At 43.6% G+C, this 21752-nt stretch overlaps 1 protein-coding gene and 1 long non-coding RNA gene across 5 annotated transcripts in view; one reads left to right on the top strand and one right to left on the bottom strand.

The window, feature by feature from the left end:
• The window catches only part of LOC144592262 (sorting nexin-18-like), a 25016-nt gene extending 8781 nt beyond the window's left edge, over positions 1–16235 (bottom strand). For 2 of the 3 annotated variants that reach the window (XR_013547103.1, XM_078396793.1), the window contains exon 1: positions 14538–16235. Coding sequence is in view for 2 of the 3 variants with exons in the window: in XM_078396793.1 (XP_078252919.1) it covers positions 14538–16170 (1633 nt within the window). In the remaining variant the exon portion in view is untranslated. Of the gene's footprint in view, positions 1–13575; positions 13622–14537 lie in introns of all 3 variants that reach the window. The other variant, XM_078396799.1, reaches the window with a different exon arrangement.
• LOC144592282 (uncharacterized) lies at positions 14842–21752 on the top strand. Of its 2 annotated transcripts, none has more exons than XR_013547104.1 (3): positions 14842–15007; positions 16400–16610; positions 20188–21752. It is a non-coding gene; the product is annotated as an uncharacterized LOC144592282 (long non-coding RNA). The 2 variants fall into 2 exon arrangements; XR_013547105.1 differs by lacking the exon at positions 14842–15007 and adding an exon at positions 15014–15445.

The following is a 21752-nucleotide window of genomic DNA, read 5'->3' as shown; positions in this document are numbered from 1 at the left end:
AAAAAACCAGAATAGGGTCAGCTGAAGATCACTTTTAGAGAATCCAAAGCGAAGATTTCCATTACAACTCCATTTTATCAGATATTACACACACAAATATCTAGTCTAGTCTAAAGCTTTCATTTCGCTTGGCTTGGTAATAAGAGCTTCAATAAGGGTGACGTTTCAGGTCGTGACCCGAAATGTCACCCATTCCTTCTCTCCAGAGATGCTGCCTGTCCCGCTGAGTTACTCCAGCATTTTGTGTCTATCTTCAGTGTAAACCAACATCTGCAATTCCTTCCTAAACAAAGAACACATGCTTTATCCATTATTACATTTGATCAAGTTAACCTCAATTTCTTTTTTCTAATTGAATGTTCATTCTCCAAGTGAACAGAATAACTTGCTTTGTTATGCTCACTTTACAATGCCGTAGTACAGATCTCACTTCTGTGGGATCATACTAGAATACAGTTTGTCTTTTTGAACAAGTCTCCTGGAGCATACCCAGAAACCTCACATCTTTGGATAACTCCACTCTCTAATGCAAACAACCCAAGCTTTCCACTGACTGGCATCTTGTATCTATTATTAGGAACATCAGTAATTACAATGCTGCTTGACCCGTTGAGTTATTCCAGCACTTTGTGGCTTTTTTGTAAACCAGCAAAGATACTAGAGGAGGAAGATAAACCACTCTGTCGAAATCGCCTATACTGAAGTGTAGTACGCAAAGGAGCGTAACGACCGCCATTTTAGTAAGCAACACCTGGTGTTCGCTATGCATCTCGCAGTGTAATCAGTGTTTTGGGGGAGTACGTGTGATGATACCATAAAAATGCAGAATATATCTCACCTATATTCACAGATTTTTGTTATTTTTCTTTTAAAATATTTCTGCAAGTTTCTGCCTACTAAAATGGCGCCATGACCCACTACGGTTTTTAGCGTTGAGTGGTCTATCTTGCTCTGCTCTATTATATTTGGGCAGTTCCTTGTGTCTACATTCCAGGATTACTCCGTAACATAAAATTCCCTTAAAATATTAAGATAATTCTCAAATTTGAATATTTTTATAAGTGCTTCCAAAATTTAAAATGTAATGTACTAATCATCATATCATATCATATCATATCATATATATACAGCCGGAAACAGGCCTTTTCGGCCCTCCAAGTCCGTGCCGCCCAGCGATCCCCGTACATTAACACTATCCTACACCCACTAGGGACAATTTTTACATTTACCCAGCCAATTAACCTACAAACCTGTACGTCTTTGGCGTGTGGGAGGAAACCGAAGATCTCGGAGAAAACCCACGCAGGTCACGGGGAGAACGTACAAACTCCTTACAGTGCAGCACCCGTAGTCAGGATCGAACCTGAGTCTCCGGCGCTGCATTCGCTGTAAAGCAGCAACTCTACCGCTGCGCTACCGTGCCGCCCTATCCAGTCCTTAAGAGAAGCAACAAACTTGCACTTATCTCTTTACAACATCCAAGTTTCCAGTCTGTTCATTCTAGAGATGGCTTTATTCCAAGTTTCTTGTGAAATTGTTACATTAATAACTATTATTCTACCAAATGGTATGACTGGGATTTTTTGTCGGTTTCAACTCTATTTCCTTGCTGGGTGCATTACCACGGGCGTGCTAATAATTCTGGATTTTGCCAAGGGGCCAACTTTGTAGAGCTTATTCTCAAATCACAGGACCAAATGTAAACAGACATACTACGACGAGCTCTAATTTACCCGAAGACTAACAAAATCACAAGCCAAGAATAGTTTTCTGGGAGCCTGCCAGGCTCAAGCTTGTAGATGAATGTGCCTGGTTTTGCAGAATCATTCATTGCATAATTACCCGAAGCACCAAGTCCCACTTTAGGCGAGTTGCCAGCACAAAACCAAAAGCCTATTTGGAGAGAGAAGCTTAGTGGAAAGACCAGTCAATTCATTTGGACACTGTGTTTCTGGACAGCGGTGAAGGGATAGCATTTGTATACCTCAAAAATCTGCAGACCAATGTTTTATATGGGCTGGCTTATAGATTTATCTTTCCTATAAGCAAGACATTTGTAATGCCATCAAGGTGACTGAGCAGCCAATTAAAGAATTCCAACAAACACCGAATGGGGAATTAAATTCTCCAATTTTTTAATGTTAAGATATTTTGCAGAATGTATACTGAAGATCAAGTTCCACATATGGCCTAAATTTAAAACAAAGTTTTACATGGCTTTGGTATCAGATATTTTGCATGCAAAATGTAAACAGCTGCCTTTACCAAGTTCAATTTTAATAAAGGTCACCAACCAACACCTTATCATATCATATCATATCATATATATACAGCGCGGAAACAGGCCTTTTCGGCCCACCAAGTCCGCGCCGCCCAGCAATCCCCGTACATTAACACTATCCGACACCCACTAGGGACAATTTTTTACATTTACCCAGTCAATTAACCTACATACCTGTACGTCTTTGGAGTGTGGGAGGAAACCGAAGATCTCGGAGAAAACCCACGCAGGTCACGGGGAGAACGTACAAACTCCTTACAGTGCAGCACCCGTAGTCAGGATCGAACCTGAGTCTCCGGCGCTGCATTCGCTGTAAAGCAGCAACTCTACCGCTGCGCTACCGTGCAGTGATCCAGTGATTTTAACAAGAGTCGGGGTGAGGGCGAGTAAACCACATTGCTCTCCATAGAAATTTGTACATCTTGATTTTTATTTTCAGCATTATTTCCTCCGTTTTTGAGTGTCTAAAAGAGGTTATCCTATCACTCCATTAATATTTTCAGGTCCCAAACCCTCTATATTGACACTAAAATGATTTATATTTGATTGGAAATTCAAATCACTGGTGGTCTTAAAATGCTGTTGCAGACCTCCCAACATTTGATTTTACAAATTCAGAATTTTGATGTCCAAAATTCAGAATTTTGATGTCCAAAATTCAGAATTTTACATCAAAATTCATAATATGGCAGGTAATGCAACTTTTCAGCAAAAAAAAGTATGCACACCAAATGCGCATACGCGTTGCACTACATTCACGTGTGAAAAACGACTATTATTTCCAACAGTTTGTTCTTAGACTACATGTTCTGTCATGGGCCTCCTCCAATGCCATAGTGAGGCCCACCGGAAATTAGAGGAACAGCACCTCATATTTCGCCTGGGCAGCTTGCAGCCCAGTGGTATGAACATCGACTTCTCCGACTTTAGATAGTTCCTCTGTCCCTCTCTTCCCCTCCCCTTCCCAGAACTCCCTCTATCTTCCTGTCTCCACCTATATCCTTTCTTTGTCCCGCCCCCCTGACATCAGTCTGAAGAAGGGTCTCGACCCGAAACATCACCCATTCCTTCTCTCCTGAGATGCTGCCTGACCTGCTGAGTTACTCCAGCATTTTGTGAATAAATACCTTTGATTTGTACCAGCATCTGCAGTTATCTTCTTATACTCTTAGACTACATGTACAATGTCAGGTCTATCACGAGTATATTCTACTATTATAGAAAGGTTATTGAACAGAAATACTTTTTACACCAAAGAAAAAATTGTTTTGTTTTGTTTTTTCTATTTTGCTTTTTATAATATAATAATATAATATTCATTTATTGTCGTTGCAACGAGTACAACGAAATTAAAAAATAGCAATCCTGACGGTGCGTAAAAACATATATGCAATAAATGCAAAACAAATAAATACAAATATATTAAATACAAAAGTTTTAACAGTGTGACCTAGTGCAGAAAGTAGTGTTCAGTTCTCGTATGGCCCTGGGGTAAAAACTGTTCTTAAGTCTGTTTGTTCGGGATTTGATCGACCTGAAACGTATGGTTTCCTTGCACACCCCAATTCTCTTGGTATTGAATAAAAGAACAATGGTCATAAAATGCATGACTAAGTTATGAAGTAAGAGTTTCATTTAAAAAACTGCACATACCTAATTTAATTGAAGACATACTTGCTCCAGTGGTCTTCAACAGCAAATCCCCCCCAACCCTACTCCCCCCAACCCTACTCCCCCCTCCCCTCCCCCCCACCCCTACTCCCTCCACTCCACCCCTCCCCCCTTTAACCCCAAATCCACTCCCCCACCCCACCTCCCCCACCCCAACTCTCCCCCTCCCTTCCTCCAACTTCCTCCACAATTGTTGGGCAAAGGTCACTAGAATATCTGTTGACACCTAATAGAAAGACACTTGCATCTGTCTTTCTAGGGTGTAATGACAATTAAGTCTAGACAAACAAAAATCCACATATCTGGAACAAAGCTCCGCACATGATCAGTGTATTCACTAACCACTGTTTTCACTGACCACTCTCTCCAATATCAGCATATCATGGCACATTTATAACGTCTGCTTTGGCAGCCCCTCAGAATTGAGAATAACTTCCTTCCATTATTGCTATTGAGTCTATATGGTTGATGAGTCATCTGTAACATCTGGACAGACAGTTAGTTTGTGAGGTGTATTGAACACATGAGGTGATGCACTTCTGCCATTCACACAGGACTTGAGAATCATACATTCTCAATACCATCCCAGAATACTCCTCCTTAACATAGTGGTCACAGACCCCAAGATTCTCAAGAGTCCGTGGGCACATTTTATTTTCTCTTTGAATCCTTCCTTCACTACACCTGGCAATCTTTCTGCTACAGAATTCAGAACAGAGTGTTTGTATCACATGCAAATAACATGGCCTGCCAACTGACGAGGGCATCAATATTGAAACTGTTGGCCAGTGAACGTAGAGAATTTTGAAGAGATAGTATTATTAGTACTCATGATGGGTGTTGTAGGTTGTCCAAACTCAGAAGGATACAGAAGGGCAGAGAATACCCCAAGTTCTTTGAAATTCCACCTTCAGAATTCAAGATTTCCCAGCTTCTAAGATCGAGATTCACTCACCTTAGGTCAGGAGCAATTAGGAATGGACAATAAACACTAAACACTGACATTGTCAATCATGTCCTTATGCTGTGAATGATTAACTACAACTAAAATTCTTATTACTTAAAAATTAAATAAATAGTTAAACAATATAAGCTCAATTGAATCACAACTATCATCATTGACAATTCTTAGTTTTATTGTCAGGTTTATAGTAAAACCACTGCTGATACAATAATTAGATATATTATGCTGAAATATTTCCAAGAGTTCCAGAAAGTTTTAGCAAAATAGCCCTTCTATTCACTCTCGCTTACATCTGTGAAACACCCTGGGACATTGTTCCGATTTAATAAATGGAAGTTGTTTCAAGTTCAAACTTCTGAAAAGGTTGCTATGTTTTTTTACTCTAGTAACCATGACCACTATACTCACATACCCATAAATGAACTTTAATAGGAGTACTCCTAGTGCGTTGCACGATGCTGAATTGGGAAAGACACAAACAATTTAAATAGGGTAAATGCTTTCTTTTTAAACAATCGTGACGACGGGAGATAGAAGCCAAACTGTCAAATGTCACAGAACAGCAACAAAGTTGTCCTGCTGACTGAGCAGATCTAGGGAAAAGGTCTGAAATTAGGTTGACTATTGTTTTATTGTACATCTTAGATACTGGCAGGAGTGAAAGGATCTTAAAGATGCTTTGGCACTTCCATTTTGTTAAGAGTTTGAAAAAGAATTGGAAAAACAAGACTGAGTAAATAGCTGATATGTGCAAGTCCAAGTGCTGGTGAAGGAATAGAGTAAAAGGAATAAAATGTACAGCAACAATTTAGTTGGATGGTTTAATCTATGATTCTCAACCCTAATTCAGTCTACAACATCTGAATATACCACACTGAACACAGTTGATACCCAATCTCTAATCTTTTACTGTCAGAAAAATCTACAGCATAGAACATTCTAGAGTCAAATAAAATGGAATGGGTTGGGGTGGAAGAGATGGTTTGCTGTAACCAGACTGAATGCATTTCAATGTCTTATGCAAAACCTAAATGATCTTTGAATATATTTTCCACAAATATATTCCACCGCGCACAAAAAAAAACGTCGATGACCAAGTTAACAATTATTAAAATTCATTATAATGTAGAGCATTCAATTCTTCAAATGTCACTGGTATGCAAATTGTTCCCAATTGATATGACGTGATAGGTCTCAAATGCAAATTGATCAGCACTGCAGTACCAAGACTTTAAAGACCACACTATACTACTGACCAAGTTAGCTCTTTTTTACAAACAAAATGTCAAATTAAAGCAACACTGCATTTAATTCAGACTTTATTACATGAAGCAACCCGAGATAAAAATGTATACTTTCAAATTTGTTTAAATTCAGTCCGAAATCCCAAAAGAGCAGAAAATGAGATATCCCTGGTCTACCTACCCCTGGATATAATGCTATTTTCTTTTTACTTAAAACATTGAGATGGGATTTTTTTAAACATCAGTTTCTCGTTGCCGCCTTCATTTTTGTCATTATGAGTTGAAACTTTGGTTTTTGATCAGCTGAATTTAGCTGAATGCTAACTAGACTTTGTGCTTACTTATCTATCGTAATAATGCCTATAACAACAGTGGCAATCTCAATAAAATAAATTATAAATGAACCTTCGAGTGTATGAAGAAAAGATGTTGACATTATAAATGTTTCTCCAGGACAGGGACCACAGATTAATCTCTCTGCTACAACTCATGTGATTTGTATGACCAACATTAAGAATTGTAAACAGCTGAGAGTTTCGTTTTTTTAAAAGTCTTAATCAAACATAATACATATACAAATCATTGAACACTATTCTTCTAATCGATTAGAAGATACACGGTTAGAAGTTACGATCATTTCGTAGAAAAGAGATACATTCATAAACTGTGAAGATCTTAGACAGCAAAAGAAAACTGTGCCCAGTGTGTTTTGCATTGCCCAGTCTCAATCAGCTTCTTACCTCAAGACTCAATCTGCGCCTAAATTATGAAAAAATATTAAAATAATAGATTATACTTTATGTCTCACAATTATGCCAATTGACACTTGCAATCAGTAAGATACAAATCATTAACATTGATTGAGTAGTTACATTAGCCAGATTATATTAGATTTTTTCTTTTAAACTTCACAATTAGTTAACTAATGCATTCAACTCCCTTGGGATTATGTGGAATCTCCCCCCTCCCCCTTCATCATGCCATCTGTTCCCAATTATGATGTCATTTCAAATCCCATTTTTATTTTGCAGCACTGTCATCCCATCTGGTATAATTGAGTTTCTTCCCCTCTCAAACCAAAACTTTTAAGTAAATGAATAGCACGCTGTTTACATTTCCCAAACACACACGTGGCCCAGAATATTAGATGTAAAGATTTTAAACAAGTTTTCAATTATTACGCTATCTCGTAAATGTGAGCAGTTTTGCATTGCCACATTATGCCTCACTTAAAAGGGTTTTTTGTTTTGTGTTAAAAAAAAACATTTCCTCTGCATGCTAAGGATGTGAATTTGTGCAATGTTTTTAGGCTAACTGGGAGGCCATCTTTCAAAGCTAACAGCAGCTCAGTTATCCAAATTAAACAAACGTAAGCATTTAGATGATGTTATGTCAGCAGCCTGACTCAGCAGCTTGCTGCTATAGATCAGCCAATTTCAGTTTTAGTTTGCATGGATATTTTATGTAATGTAAAATACATTATAAACTTACTGGCTTCTTTAGATGCTTGAAGATCAAGAATCATAACATTTTACATCCTGATTTTGAAATATTCTTAGGAAATGTAGAGCCTGGATTAACACTATTTGCTCTGACCTGAATAAGCCTTAAATTTGACATAGCGAGAGACACGAGTTAAGATTTCCAAGCCAGCTACTCTTGCAATGTATGTAAAATGGACAACTGAAACTGGTAATGTTGACTTTAATTTGACTAGAACCAGTTGATTGTCAAAATTTATTGAGCTGAAATCTTTAATAACATGTCACAATAATGACTTGTTTCAACACCGTCAAACTAATAATTACAAATCACTGTCAAACTAATAACTAAATAATTACAATAAAATTGCTCAAGTCTTCACTGCACATAGTTCAGTCCAACATTATTGGATGAACTCGATCAGCATATCTCGGGGGTGGGGAAGAGACTCTGTTTTTCTCACGACAGATGCTGATCAACCAGCAAAGTTCCTGCAGCAGAGTTTTGTTGCTCCAGATTCAATCATCTGGTGTCTCTTGTATCTCACTACACCTAGGCGCACCTGACAATCTCGAAGAAGAAAAAAGGTCTTTATGTTCTTTTTCAAGGCAAAGTCCTTTGGATGCATATACTTGCATGGCAAATAGAAATGACATGAAAAAAATCAATTAAAAAAAAAAAAACTGATCTTTTCAAAATAAAACTGTCTAAAATTTGGGAGAATAGAGAATAGTAATTAAGAACTAGGCAAAAAAGCAAATATTAAGAGATAAAGCCTGTAAATTCTATTTTGAAAAGTTATCTTTACTCTTAAAAGTTTAAACAAACTTCCAGTAATCCAAATGTCTTTAAGATTTGGTTTTAGAAGGTTAGAATTGGTGCAACTAAATAGTTTGTAACTTGTTAGGTATGAAAGTCTGGCAATCCCTGGACTTTCTGAATAGATTAAGGTCTAGAACTTTATAGTCAACAGATTCAGTAAAGTTATTCACTAGATTCAAGCAGGCAATGGAAAAATTCAGAGTCTTTGCTCAGTACCCAAACATCTATGCTTATCCATTTGGTATTATGACAGGTTTTTATAAAATAGTGACTTTGCATCAGAAAACAGTAACTGCATTGGGTTTATCACCTTGGAACAGTGAATCCACCAATCTCTTTACAAATCTTTGATTTTAAATGCCAATTGTAATTATTGTCTTTAACACAGCGATTTATCAGATTCTGAAACACACTAAAATTCAATAATCCAGAACCCTTTTGGGACCTTGGTAGGGTTGGACTGGCAAATTTTGTCGAATATTGACACTTTACACTTGTTAACATTCCAACACATTCTTTTTAAAAAATTGCAGAGTAGAATAATAAATTTGCAAAATGCACTTTGGACCTCAGTTCACAGTTCAAATGGCAGCCCAGTTCACAGTTCAGATGCCAGTCTGATTGCACTATGGATCTCTAGCTCTGGCTACACACCCCATCTGAACTCTGGACCTCAGCTCAACTTCCAGACCATCATGCTGAGCCTTTGGACTTGTTCTGTACCTCATTTCAAGTAGTTAGAATCAAAAACACTTTTGTACACAAACTGTGTGATGGGAAAACCATTTGATTTAAAAAAAAATTGAATTTAAACTATGTACGCAATCGTAAATTCATAAGGCGTAGGAGCAGAATTAGGTCATTCGGCCCTTCGAGTCTACTCTGCCATTCAATTGTGACTGATCTATCTTTCCCGCTCAATCCTATTCTCATGCCTTCTCCCCGTAACCTTTGACACGCTTACCAACCCAATAAGAAAACTAAAAAAAACATGTTAAAGATTTCAGCTCGATTAATTTTGACAATCAGCAGGTTTTAGTAAATTTAAAATCAACATATCAGTTTCAGTTGTCCATTTTACATACATTTTACATACTTTTAAATATACTTGGACTATCTCCGACATCTCCCTCCCGTTTCTGGACCTTGCAGTCGGAAACAGGTGAATTGATCATAGGGAACAAGGAGATGGCAGACCAATTGAACAAATACTTTGGTTCTGTCTTCACTAAGGAAAACATAAACCGTCTGCCGGAAATAGCGGGGGACCGGTGGTCTAATGAGATGGAGGAACTGAGGGAAATCCAGGTTAGTCGGGAAGTGGTGTTAGGTAAATTAAATGGATTAAAGGCAGATAAATCCCCAGGGCCAGATAGGATGCATCCCAGAGTGCTTAAGGAAGTAGCCTCAGAAATAGTGGATGCATTAGTGATAATTTTTCAAAACTCTTTAGATTCTGGAGTAGTTCCTGAGGACTGGAGGGTAGCTAATGTAACCCCACTTTTTAAAAAGGGAGGGAGAGAGAAAACGGGGAATTATAGACCAGTTAGCCTAACATCGGTAGTGGGGAAAATGCTAGAGTCAGTTATTAAAGATGTGATAGCATCACATTTGGAAAGTGGTGAAATCATCGGACAAAGTCAGTATGGATTTACCAAAGGCAAATCATGTCTGACGAATCTTATAGAATTTTTCGAGGATGTAACTAGTAGAGTGGATAAGGGAGAACCAGTCGATGTGTTATATCTGGACTTTCAGAAGGCCTTCGACAAGGTCCCACATAGGAGATTGGTGTACAAACTTAAAGCACACGGTATTGAGGGTTCAGTTTTGAGGTGGATAGAAAATTGGTTGGCGGACAGGAAGCAAAGAGTAGGAATAAACGGGTCCTTTTCGGAATGGCAGGCAGTGACAAGTGGGGTACCGCAAGGCTCAGTGCTGGGACCCCAGTTATTTACAGTGTATATTAATGATTTGGACGAGGGAATTGAATGCAACATTTCTAAGATTGCGGATGACACGAAGCTGGGTGGCAGTGTTAGCTGCGAGGAGGATGCTAGGAGGCTGCAGAGTGACTTGGATAGATTAGGCGAGTGGGCAAATGCATGGCAGATGCAATATAATGTGGATAAATGTGAGGTTATCCACTTTGGCGGCAAGAACAGGAAAGCAGAGTATTACCTGAATGGTGACCGATTGGGAGAAGGGGAGATGCAACGTGACCTGGGTGTCATGGTGCACCAGTCATTGAAAGCAAGCATGCAGGTGCAGCAGGCAGTGAAGAAAGCGAATGGTATGTTGGCATTCATAGCAAGAGGATTTGAGTTTAGGAGCAGGGAGGTTCTGCTGCAGTTGTACAGGGCCTTGGTGAGACCGCACCTGGAGTATTGTGTGCAGTTTTGGTCTCCTAACCTGAGGAAAGACGTTCTTGCCTTAGAGGGAGTACAGAGAAGGTTCACCAGATTAATCCCTGGGATGGCGGGACTTTCATATGAGGAAAGACTGGATAGACTGGGCTTGTACTCGCTGGAATTTAGAAGACTGAGGGGGGATCTTATAGAAACATATAAAATTCTTAAGGGGTTGGAGAGGCTAGATGCGGGAAGATTGTTCCCGATGTTGGGGGAGTCCAGAACCAGGGGTCACAGCTTAAGGATAAGGGGGAAGTCTTTTAGGACCGAGGACTCCAAAGACGTACAGGTATGTAGGTTAATTGACTGGGTAAATGTTTAAAAAAATTGTCCCTAGTGTGTGTAGGGTAGTGTTAGTGTGCGGGGATCACTGGGCGGTGCGGACTTGGTGGGCCGAAAAGGCCTGTTTCCGCACTGTATATATATATGATATGAGAAAACATTTCTTCACACAGAGAGTGGTGAGTCTGTGGAATTCTCTGCCACAGAAGGTAGTTGAGGCCAGTTCATTGGCTATATTTAAGAGGGAGTTAGATGTGGCCCTTTTTGCTAAAGGGATCAGGGGGTATGGAGAGAAGGCAGGTACAGGCTACTGAGCTGGATGATCAGCCATGATCATATTGAATGGCGGTGCAGGCTCGAAGGGCCGAATGGTCTACTCCTGCACCTATTTTCTATGTTTCTATGACCTCACCATCTCCATCACAGGAGACAGACTAGTGACAGACATCTACTATAAACCCACTGACTCGCACAGCTATCTGGACTACACGTCTTCCCACCCTATCTCCTGCAAAAAGTCTATCCCCTACTCCCAATTCCTCCGTCTACGCCGCATCTGCGCCCGGGATGAGGTGTTTCACACTAGGGCATCAGAGATGTCCTCATTCTTTAGGAAACGGGGCTTCCCCTTTTCCATTAAAGATGAGGCGCTCACGAGGGCCTCTTCTACATCCCGCAGCTCCGCTCTTGCTCCACCTCCCCCCATTCGTAACAAGGACAGAATCCCCCTCGTTCTCACCATCCACCCCATCAGCCAGCATAGCCAACAAATCATCCTCCAACATTTCCATCACCTACAACGGGACCCCACTACTGGCCACATCTTCCCATCCCCGCCCCTTTCTGCGTTCCGCAGAGACCGTTCCCTCCGTAACTCTCTGGTCCACTCGTCCCTTCCTACCCAAACCACCCCATCCTCGGGCACTTTCCCCTGCAACCGCAGGAGATGCAACACCTGTCCCTTTACCTCCCCCCTCAACTACATCCAAGGACCCAAACAGTCTTTCCAGGTGAGACAGAGGTTCACCTGCACCTCCTCCAACCTCATCTATTGCTCTAGATGTCAACTTCTTTACATCGGCGAAACCAAACACAGGCTCGGCGATTGTTTCGCTCAACACCTTCGCTCAGTCCGCCTTAACCAACCTGATCTCCCAGTGGCTGAGCACTACAACTCCCCCTCCCACTCCCAATTTGACCTTTCTGTCATGGGCCTCCTCCAGTGCCATAGTGAGTCTCACCGGAAATTGGAGAAACAGCACCTCATATTTCGCTTGGGCAGCTTGCAGCCCAGCGCAATGAACATTGACTTCTCCAACTTTAGATAGTTCCTCTGTCCCTCTCTTCCCCTCCCCCTTCCCAGTTCTCCCTCTATCTTCCTGTCTCCACCTATATCCTTCCTTTGTCCCGCCCCCTTGACATCAGTCTGGAGGGTCTCGACCTGAAACATCACCCATTCCTTCTCTCCTGAGATGCTGCCTGACCTGCTGAACTACTCCAGCATTTTGTGAAATAAATACCTTCGATTTGTACCTGCATCTGCAGTTATTTTCTTACATTACATACATGGAAATACTTTAGTAATCAAGCAAATCCTGTTATAGCTATATCTCTCAACGTTGGCTGAACTGTTTTGATATGGTGCCTTTAATTAATCGAAACACCCCAGTAAACAACAGCAGCACCAAAGTACCACTTTTACTTCAAAGCGAAATATTCATGCAAAACCACCAACATGGGCAAATGTGGCAGTCATTTGACAGAAGTCATTTGACACAAAGATCAGAACATTTTTGGAAAGCACACTTTGTTGAAATGAATCTGAAAAATGTGTTAAACTGACAAAACAACTGAATGTGATTTCCTTTTTTCAGCATTTAGAAGATACCGATAATTGGTGAGCCACTGGACTGGGCGGCGTGGGGAAGGAGCTGAGCCCGCCAGGGAAAGGAGGGGGGACCAGAGGGCAGGCCCAGCGCCAGGCCCAAGCCTCCACCTACGCCCAGCCTCACCGCCACTGCTGCCGCCACCTTTCCCCTTGGCCAACCTCAGGCTCGCAGTTACCCGGTCCGTCCAGGCCCAGGCCTGCCTCTCCCACCCCCAAGAACCCTGCTCAACGGGCCCCAACTGCGCAGGCGCGGAATGCGTTTGTTCTGCGCACGCGGGGATGAGGCGGCCATCTTACCCAAGTACCAGATCAATGGAGCCCCAACTTCGCATGTGCGGTTTTTTAAAACTTTAAAATGTGAATAACGTTAAAAATATAACACAGATTTCAATTAAACTTCTTCCATAGGACCATGGGACGACAGTGAGTAAGGTGGGCCTAAAACTGTCATGCTATCGTGTACTGTTTTGGCTGCAGTTCAGGAACAAGCAAACAAATGAGTTTTAGTATATAGATAGAAGCTGCCTGACCTGCTGGGTTACTCCAGCACTTTGTCCCAATGGTTTTGATGCCGTTCTGTAGTGAAATCACAACTGTGACTTAGCAAATCGTTGCAGAAAATTTGTGCAAGGTTCCACAAACCACAAACCCATAATCTTATCAAAAAGGTCAGCATGTGAGTGCAGCACTGGAGTAGCATAAATCACGTGCTCAAATTTTTCAAAATCATGTTTCTATCTTTGGTCTAACTCTGGCACGAATGCAGCCACCAAATCAAGCTGACTTGGTCAAGTTTACAAAAATATGTTTATGCATGGTAGATGCTATAGTCGAGAACACAAAGACATGGAGTCAATGTGGAGAGGATGTTTGCACTAGTGGGAGAGTCTAGGACTGGAGGTCATAGCCTTAGAATTAAAGGACTCTCCTTTCGGAAGGAGTCATAGAGTGATACAGTGTGGAAACAGGCCCTTCAGCCCAACTTGCCCACACCGGCCAACAATGTCCTAGCTACACTGGTCCCACTTGCCTACGCTTGGTCCATATCCCTCCAAACCTGTCCTATCCATGTACCTGTCTAACTGTTTCTTAAATGAGAAGAGACAAAAAGGAATTTCTTTAGTCAGAGGGTGGCGAATCTGTGGAATTCTTTGCCACAGAAGTCTGCGGAGGCCATGTCAATGGATATTTTTAAAGCAGAGATAGATTCTTGATTAGTACGGGTGTCAGGGGTTATGGGGAGAAGGCAGGAGAATGGGGTTCGTTGGGAGAGATAGATGGCCATGATTGAATGGCGGAGTAGGCGTGAAGGGCTGAATGGCCAAATTCTGCGCCTATTATTTATGACCTGATTCACAACTTTTACTACTGTTGGTATGGTTTAAAGTACTATACTACAATCACATAAATTGCTTAGATCTGGAAACGTCTAGTTTTTTTTAATATCGGGAGTTACAGTAAACTTGAGTAATATGTATAAAAGTATAGATACCTTTCTGGACGTGGATAATATCAGGAAAGTTGGTCAGGTGGCCCTGGTAAAGGCCTAGTAAGTCCACAATAGGGTCTATATCTTGTTTAGGCTGTTCTGCAAAAAGTTCTCCTATAGCATCGTACGCGTCTCCAGTAAACGCGATGGCACGATTGAGTCCAACCGAGAAGGTCTGCTGGTCCATTTCGAAAGCTTGGCTGAGCAATCGGAAAGAGGTGCCGACTTTCTGGTACTCTTTCTTGAAGCCCACCACCTGCTTCCTGGCAAACTCGTTGGCAGTGTGACTCAACTGGAACACGCTCTCGTCCATCCTTTTGGTGAAGGCTTTGAAGCCGTCCACCCTGCTCTCCACCTCCTGCAGGTCCAGAGGGGTGGGCGGAGTGCTGAGAGTCAGGAAGAAGTTGGCGCCCACCATCTCGTCCTTCTCGGCTTTGCGCTTGCCCTGTTTCCAAGCCTTCTCGTCGTTGCAGGTGAGGAAGTGCTGGAAGACGTCGCAGCGGGCGAGCACCGGGTGGCTCGTCATGTGGTTCATCCACAGGATCAGCCCCTTCTTGCGCTTGGAGATGAAGTCCTCCTCGAAGCGGCCGGTGGCTTGTTTCTCTGGGATGTGGGGCACCGAGATGACGGGGAACTTCTCCACCAGCCGCCCGTACAGCCAGTCGAAGTGCTTGTAGCGCCGGTTGACCTGACTCTGGGTGTGGCTGGGTACCAGGCGGTAGGAGATGTAGCTCTTGATGCCCTTGAACTTGGTCTGCTTGGTGGGCTCGTCGATGGAGCAGGAGAAGGGGTAGGGGTTCTCCTGCCACTCGGGGCCGTGCGGGCCCAACACCACGCAGATCTTGTCGCCGTCCTTGACGTAGCCGGCCGCCTCGCCGAGAATGAACGCCTCGCCGCCCGACTTGACGAAGGTGGAGAAGCGGTTGAGGTTCCTGCCCACCGTGGCCGTGCTCTTGGCCGAGGAGACGGAGCCGGAGACGGAGCCAGAGGCGGCCCTCCCTCCGCTCCCCACGCTCACTCTGTAGCGCTCCGTCCCATCGTAGTCCGAGTAACCGCCGCCGCCGCCACCACCGCCGCCCCCCGTCATGGCCGTCCCCGTCCCGGCCGTCCCCGCCAACGGCTCGTCCGCCACCGTCGAGTTGTCGTCCCAGTCATCGTCCCAGTCGTCGTCGTCGCCGCTGCCGGACGCCTGTTGTTGCTGTTGCTGCTGCTGTTGTTGTTGTTGCCCCCCGAGGCCGCCCCCCGGCTGCACCAGCGGCGACGGGCAGAAGGTGCTGGCGACGGGGAGGGGGGACAACGCGAAGCCGCCGGGGGGCTGTGGCTGGGCCTGAGGTTGGGGCTGAGGCTGGGCCGGGGGGTCGTAGCCGCCGCCACCGCCGCCGGGGACGTTGGCGTAACGGGAGGCGGGGGGCTCGGCATCGCCGCCGCCGCCGCCGCCGCCACCGCCGCTGCTACCCCGCAGGATCTGCACGTATGAGGCCGGGAAGAGGCCCCGCTCGCCGCGGCTGTTGGTTCCCTCCAGCCAGCCCTCGATGTCGTGCTCGCTGTACACGGTCAGCATCTCATCCTCCCGCACCGAGATCTCACCCACGTTCTCGCTCTGGAAGTCGTACAGAGCCCGAGCCTGGAGCGCCATCGCCCTCCCCGACCTCACCGACCCCCCGAGTCAGTCCCGCCGGACCCCCTTACTCTGCCCTGATCCCCCCCTCTCACCCCGGCTCACACACGACCCGCTACCCGCTACCCTCTCCCCTCTCCCCTCCCTCACTGGAGCAGAGGGGCTGAGAGGCGGCTGCACTTTTCCTCACCCCCGCTGTTCAGCGATTTGTTTTGTTTTATCTCTCTCTCTCTCTCCTTCTCTCCAGCAAGCTGTTGCTTTAGAAGTCACGGATGCACATTAAATCCCGTGAGTCAAACAGAAAGATCGAGTCCCGGCTGGATTCAGGATGCAGAATGCAGAATAAAGAAAGAAAGAAATACTTCTTACGGGCAGGGAAATTTTGAACCAAGAAACTCCCGTGTTATCTTCTTGAACTGAAAACTTCCAGCTGCAGCCTGGAGAGCCGCTGTGTCTGAGTGAGTGCCCGAGTCAGAGAAACACACGTAACCAGTCTGAGCAAGCGAGCTCCGACAGCAGGGGCAGGGCAAAAGAGCAGCTCCCTCAGTAGGTTAGGCACAATGTGACGAGCACCAACCCACACATCACCAGCAATTGTATTCTTCACTGCACGTTAATTCATGCACATTTTTTTTAGTCCTCACATGTGGCTTAATCTGTACATTTCATAAACTTCCCACAGGTTACTGGTGAGGCTACACTTGGAGTACTCTGTATTGTTTTGGTCCCCTTATTTTATAAAGGATGTACTGGTTGTAGAGGCAGTTGAAAAGCGATTGACTATAGAAATTCCTCATCATTTCCTTCCTAAAGAAATGTCCTTTAATTCTGAGGCTATAACCTCTAGTCATGGACTCTCCCACTAGTGGAAACATCCACTATACATCAGTATAAAAAATAAAGTGGATGAGCTTGAGGCTCAGTTAGACATTGGCAAGTATGATGTTGTGGGAATTACAGAGACATGGCTACAAGAGGACCAGGAACTGAATATTCAGGGCTACACAACGTACAGAAAAGACAGACAGGTGGGCAGAGGGGGTGGGGTCGCTCTGTTGGTAAGGAATGATATTCACTCCCTTGCAAGGGGTGACATAGAATCAGGAGATGTAGAATCAGTATGGATAGAAATGAGGAATTGTAAGGGTAAAAAGACCCTAATGGGAGTTATCTACAGGCCGCCAAACAGTAGCCTCGACATAGGGTGCAAGTTGAATCAAGAACTAAAATTGGCATGTCGCAAATGTAATGCTATGGTGGTTATGGGAGATTTCAACATGCAGGTAGACTGGGAAAATCAGGCTGGTACTGGACCCCAGGAAAGGGAGTTTGTGGAGTGCATCCGAGATGGATTATTAGATCAGCTTGTACTGGAGCCTATGAGGGAGAAGGCAATTCTGGATTTAGTGTTGTGTAATGAACCCGATCTGATAAGGGAACTGAAGGTAAAAGAGCCATGAGGAGGCAGTGATAATATGATAAGTTTTACTCTACAAATTGAGAGGGAGAAGGGAAAAGCGGAAGTGTCAGTATTACAGTATAGCAAAGGGGATTACAGAGGCATGAGGCTGGAGCTGGCCAGATTTGACTGGAAGGAGGCCCTAGCAGGGAAGACGGTGGAACAGCAATGGCAGGTATTCCTGGGAATAATGCAGAAGTTGCAGGATCAATTTATCCCAAAGAGGAGGAAAGATTCTAGAGGGAGTAAGAGGCACCCGTGGCTGATATGTCCTCAAAAAATTCCAGAAGATTAGTCAAGCATAATTTCCCCTTCGTAAATCCATGCTGACTCGGAACGATCCTGTTACTGCCATCCAAATGCTCTGCAATTTCGTCCTTTATAATTGACTCCAGCATCTTCCCCACCACAGATGTCAGACTAACGGGTCTATAATTTCCCATTTTCTCTCTCCCTCCTTTCTTAAAAAGTGGGATAACATTAGCTACTGAGATCCCCACCATCACAGAAACAAATCTTCAGACAATTTGATTTGTTCCAAGCGGCATCAAAAAAATGACTGCGAACACTGGAAGCAGCAAAGGCTGCAGGCCAGACAAGATCCCAGCTGATGCCGAAGACTGGCATCCAGACCTATCTGCGTCTGAACAGCTGTTACAACACTGTCACCTACCCGACAGTGCACCTTAACTGGAGGGGGACCAACATCCTAGCAGGCAGGTTTGCTAATGCTACACAGGATGATTTAAACTAGATTGGCAGGGGGATGGGATCTCATGCAGGACAGACGCACGTGAGAGGCTAGAGGTTGGTATGGAGGGTGGTGAGGGAAAGGTTAGTGGACAGGATAGGCAGGTGAAAGGCGGAGAGCAAGGAAGGAGGGTTGGTTTATTTTAATGCAAGGGGCCCGACGGGTAAGGCAGATGAGCTTAGGGCACGGATAGGTACGAGCGACTGGGACGTTGTAGCCATGACTGAAACCTGGATAAGGGAGGGGCAGGACTGGCAGCTCAATGTTCCATCGTACAGGAGCGACAGGGGTGCAGGAAAAAGTGGAGGGGGTGTTGCATTGTTGGTTAAGGAGGATGTCATGACTGTTCAGAGGTGACATTATGGATGGTTTGTCTCGTGAGGCTATATGGGTGGGGTGCAGCGAGACCTGGGTGTCCTTGTACACCAGTCACTGAAAGTTGGCGTGCAGGTACAGCAGGCAGTGAAGAATGGCATGTTGACCTTCATAACAAGAGGATTTCAGTATAGGCGTAAAGAGGTTCTGCAGTTGTACAGGGCCCTGGTAAGACCACATCTGGAGTATTGTGTACATTTTTGGTCTCCTGATTTGAGGAAGGACATCCTTGTAATTGAGGCAGTGCAGCGTAGGTTCACGAGATTGATCCCTGGGATGGCGGGACCGTCATATGAGGAAAGATTGAAAAGACTAGGTTTGTATTCACTGGAGTTTAGAAGGATGAGAGGGGATCTTATAGAAACATATAAAATTATAAAAGGACTGGACAAGCTAGATGCAGGAAAAATGTTCCCAATGTTGGGCGAGTCCAAGACCAGGGGCCACAGTCTTAGAATAAAGGGGAGGCCGTTTAAAACTGAGGTGAGAACGAAACTTTTTCACCCAGTGAGTTGTGAATTTGTGGAATTCTCTGTCACAGAGGGCAGTGGAGGCCAAATCACTGGATAGATTTAAGAGAGAGTTAGATAGAGCTCTAGGTGCTAGTGGAATCAAGGGATATGGGGAGAAGGCAGGCACGGGTTATTGATCGTGGACGATCAGGCATGATCACAATGAATGGCGGTGCTGGCTGAAGGGCCGAATGGCCTCCTCCTGCAACTATTTTCTATGTTTCTATGTTCTGCATATTTATGAAAGTAACCGGGCTTTTCAAATCATAGAAAATAGTTTGATTCATGAAACATTACATTAAAATGAAGGATGGGTTATGTACCAGCTGCAGCTAATTTGAAGCGGAATTGATGAGGGACAACCTTTAGAGGGTATCACGCAGAATAGCTGTTACAACACTGTCACCTACCCGACAGGATAGGCAGGTGAAAGGCGGAGAGCAAGGAAGGAGGGTTGGTTTATTTTAATGCAAGGGGCCCGACGGGTAAGGCAGATGAGCCTTAATTACTAGATTGGTCAGACGGGTAAGGCAGATGAGCCTTAATTACTAAATTGGTCAGACTATTGGCTAAGCCGCATTTATTTCTTTAGTCAGCAGCTTCAGCTAATTTGAAGCGGAATTGATGAGGGACAACCTTTAGAGGGTATCACGCAGAATAGCTGTTACAACACTGTCACCTACCCGACAGGATAGGCAGGTGAAAGGCGGAGAGCAAGGAAGGAGGGTTGGTTTATTTTAATGCAAGGGGCCCGACGGGTAAGGCAGATGAGCCTTAATTACTAGATTGGTCAGACTATTGGCTAAGCCGCATTTATTTCTTTAGTCAGCAGCTTCAAGTGTTTAGTATATTGAGAGGACAAATGCACCGCAGTAACTTGTTCTCTTACATTGCTATACATTGATCTATTCAAAAGCCTTGCATTTGTTTAAATTTAGAAGATTTGATGCACAAAGACTCTTCACACCCCTGCAACAGTCTGTTCGAACTCTTTCCATCGGGCAGACGATACAAGGCCTTCTACGCCCGCACCTCCAGACTCAGGAACAGCTTCATCCCCAGGGCCATAGCTGCTATGAACCGGTCCTGCTGAACCGGATGGTCACAATGCATAGTGATCCGGCACAGATCAACTTTCACTTTATCCTGTCTAAAACTGTTACAATTGTTTCGTTGGGTTGCTGTTGTCTAAATTAATTAAATTATTGCATCGTATGGGAGGCGCATTCCCAATCTCGTTGTACCCCTGTACAATGACAATAAAGATATATTGTATTGTATTGTATTGTATCTTCAATGGGAATTAGATGTATTGCTCTGCTATCTTAGATCAGACAATATTCTGAGATATACTGGATGTGGCAGCTAATAGCTTCCAACATAAGATATATTCAAACAGTTTACTTCATGGGCATAATTCATTCAAATAACAGATAAAGGTCAGTTTTGCAAAAGAGTAGCATTCAAATGGTTCCAAACCCACTTCGTATCAGAAAAGCGTGTAACTTTTTAATGGAAAATAGTGAAAACGCTGATATGTATTTGCAGAGAGCAAAGTTAGATTTTTGTTTCCCTTATGAATAATGAATAAAACCAGCAATTTCACGATACTTCTGCTGGTGAAAGGAACAATTCATTGTGTAAATTTGCTGTACAAACCAAGAGGGCCTGTGTCAGTTTTCAGTTTGTGTGGAGTTAGCTGAAATCAAAAGAAGCAGCATCAGATCAGTCAAGAAAAGGAGGACTGTGATCCAATCTGTGTTCATTCTGCCCTCCACCCTCCCCCATCCCCTCTCCCATTATAGTATCTAGTTGCACTTTAAACTTCAGTCTCCAGGGGGAAACAAAACAAAAATGGGGAAGGTCCCTGCTCCTTGTTATTTGAAAGTGGAAATCTGGTTATTTTGGATGGAGATAATGCTGGGCCAGCTGTTTTGCAGCCATTGACTAATTCCTGTGGTCAGACAGCCTACTAACAATTATACAGGCGCTGTATTAGACTGGAAGCAAATATGTGGCATAGTACTTTGAATGGGGTATTTGACACTGCCTGGCACATTCCCAACTCCACCTGATAAAACTCACGACTTTCAAAAGGGGAGGTGACTGGAATAGTATTCTAAATACACACACGCACACACACACACAGAAATATGTGTATTATCTGTGTGTGTGTGTTTGTGTGTGTCTTCTCCCCTCTCCCATCAAGCAAGAGGTGCATAAGTTTCCCAGCTCTTATCAGGCAACTGAACGGTCCACTCATTATCTAGAGTGTGGTCCTGATCTTGCATCTACCTCATTGAAGACCTCTGAACTATCTTTAATCATACTTTATCAATATTATATTTTTCACTCAAAGTTGTAATCTTTATTCTTTATCTGTGCACGCTGGACAGCTTTATTGTATTCATGTATAATCTTTATTTTGTCTGAATAGCATGTAAACAAAAGCTTTTCACTGTATCTTTTCACTGTACAGTGGATGTGGCAATAATAAATTACA

This window comes from Rhinoraja longicauda, chromosome 1 (assembly GCF_053455715.1).
Source record: "Rhinoraja longicauda isolate Sanriku21f chromosome 1, sRhiLon1.1, whole genome shotgun sequence".
NCBI lineage: Eukaryota > Metazoa > Chordata > Chondrichthyes > Rajiformes > Arhynchobatidae > Rhinoraja > Rhinoraja longicauda.
Note: the sequence above shows the minus strand (reverse complement) of the source record. Positions and strands in the feature narration are given on the sequence as shown.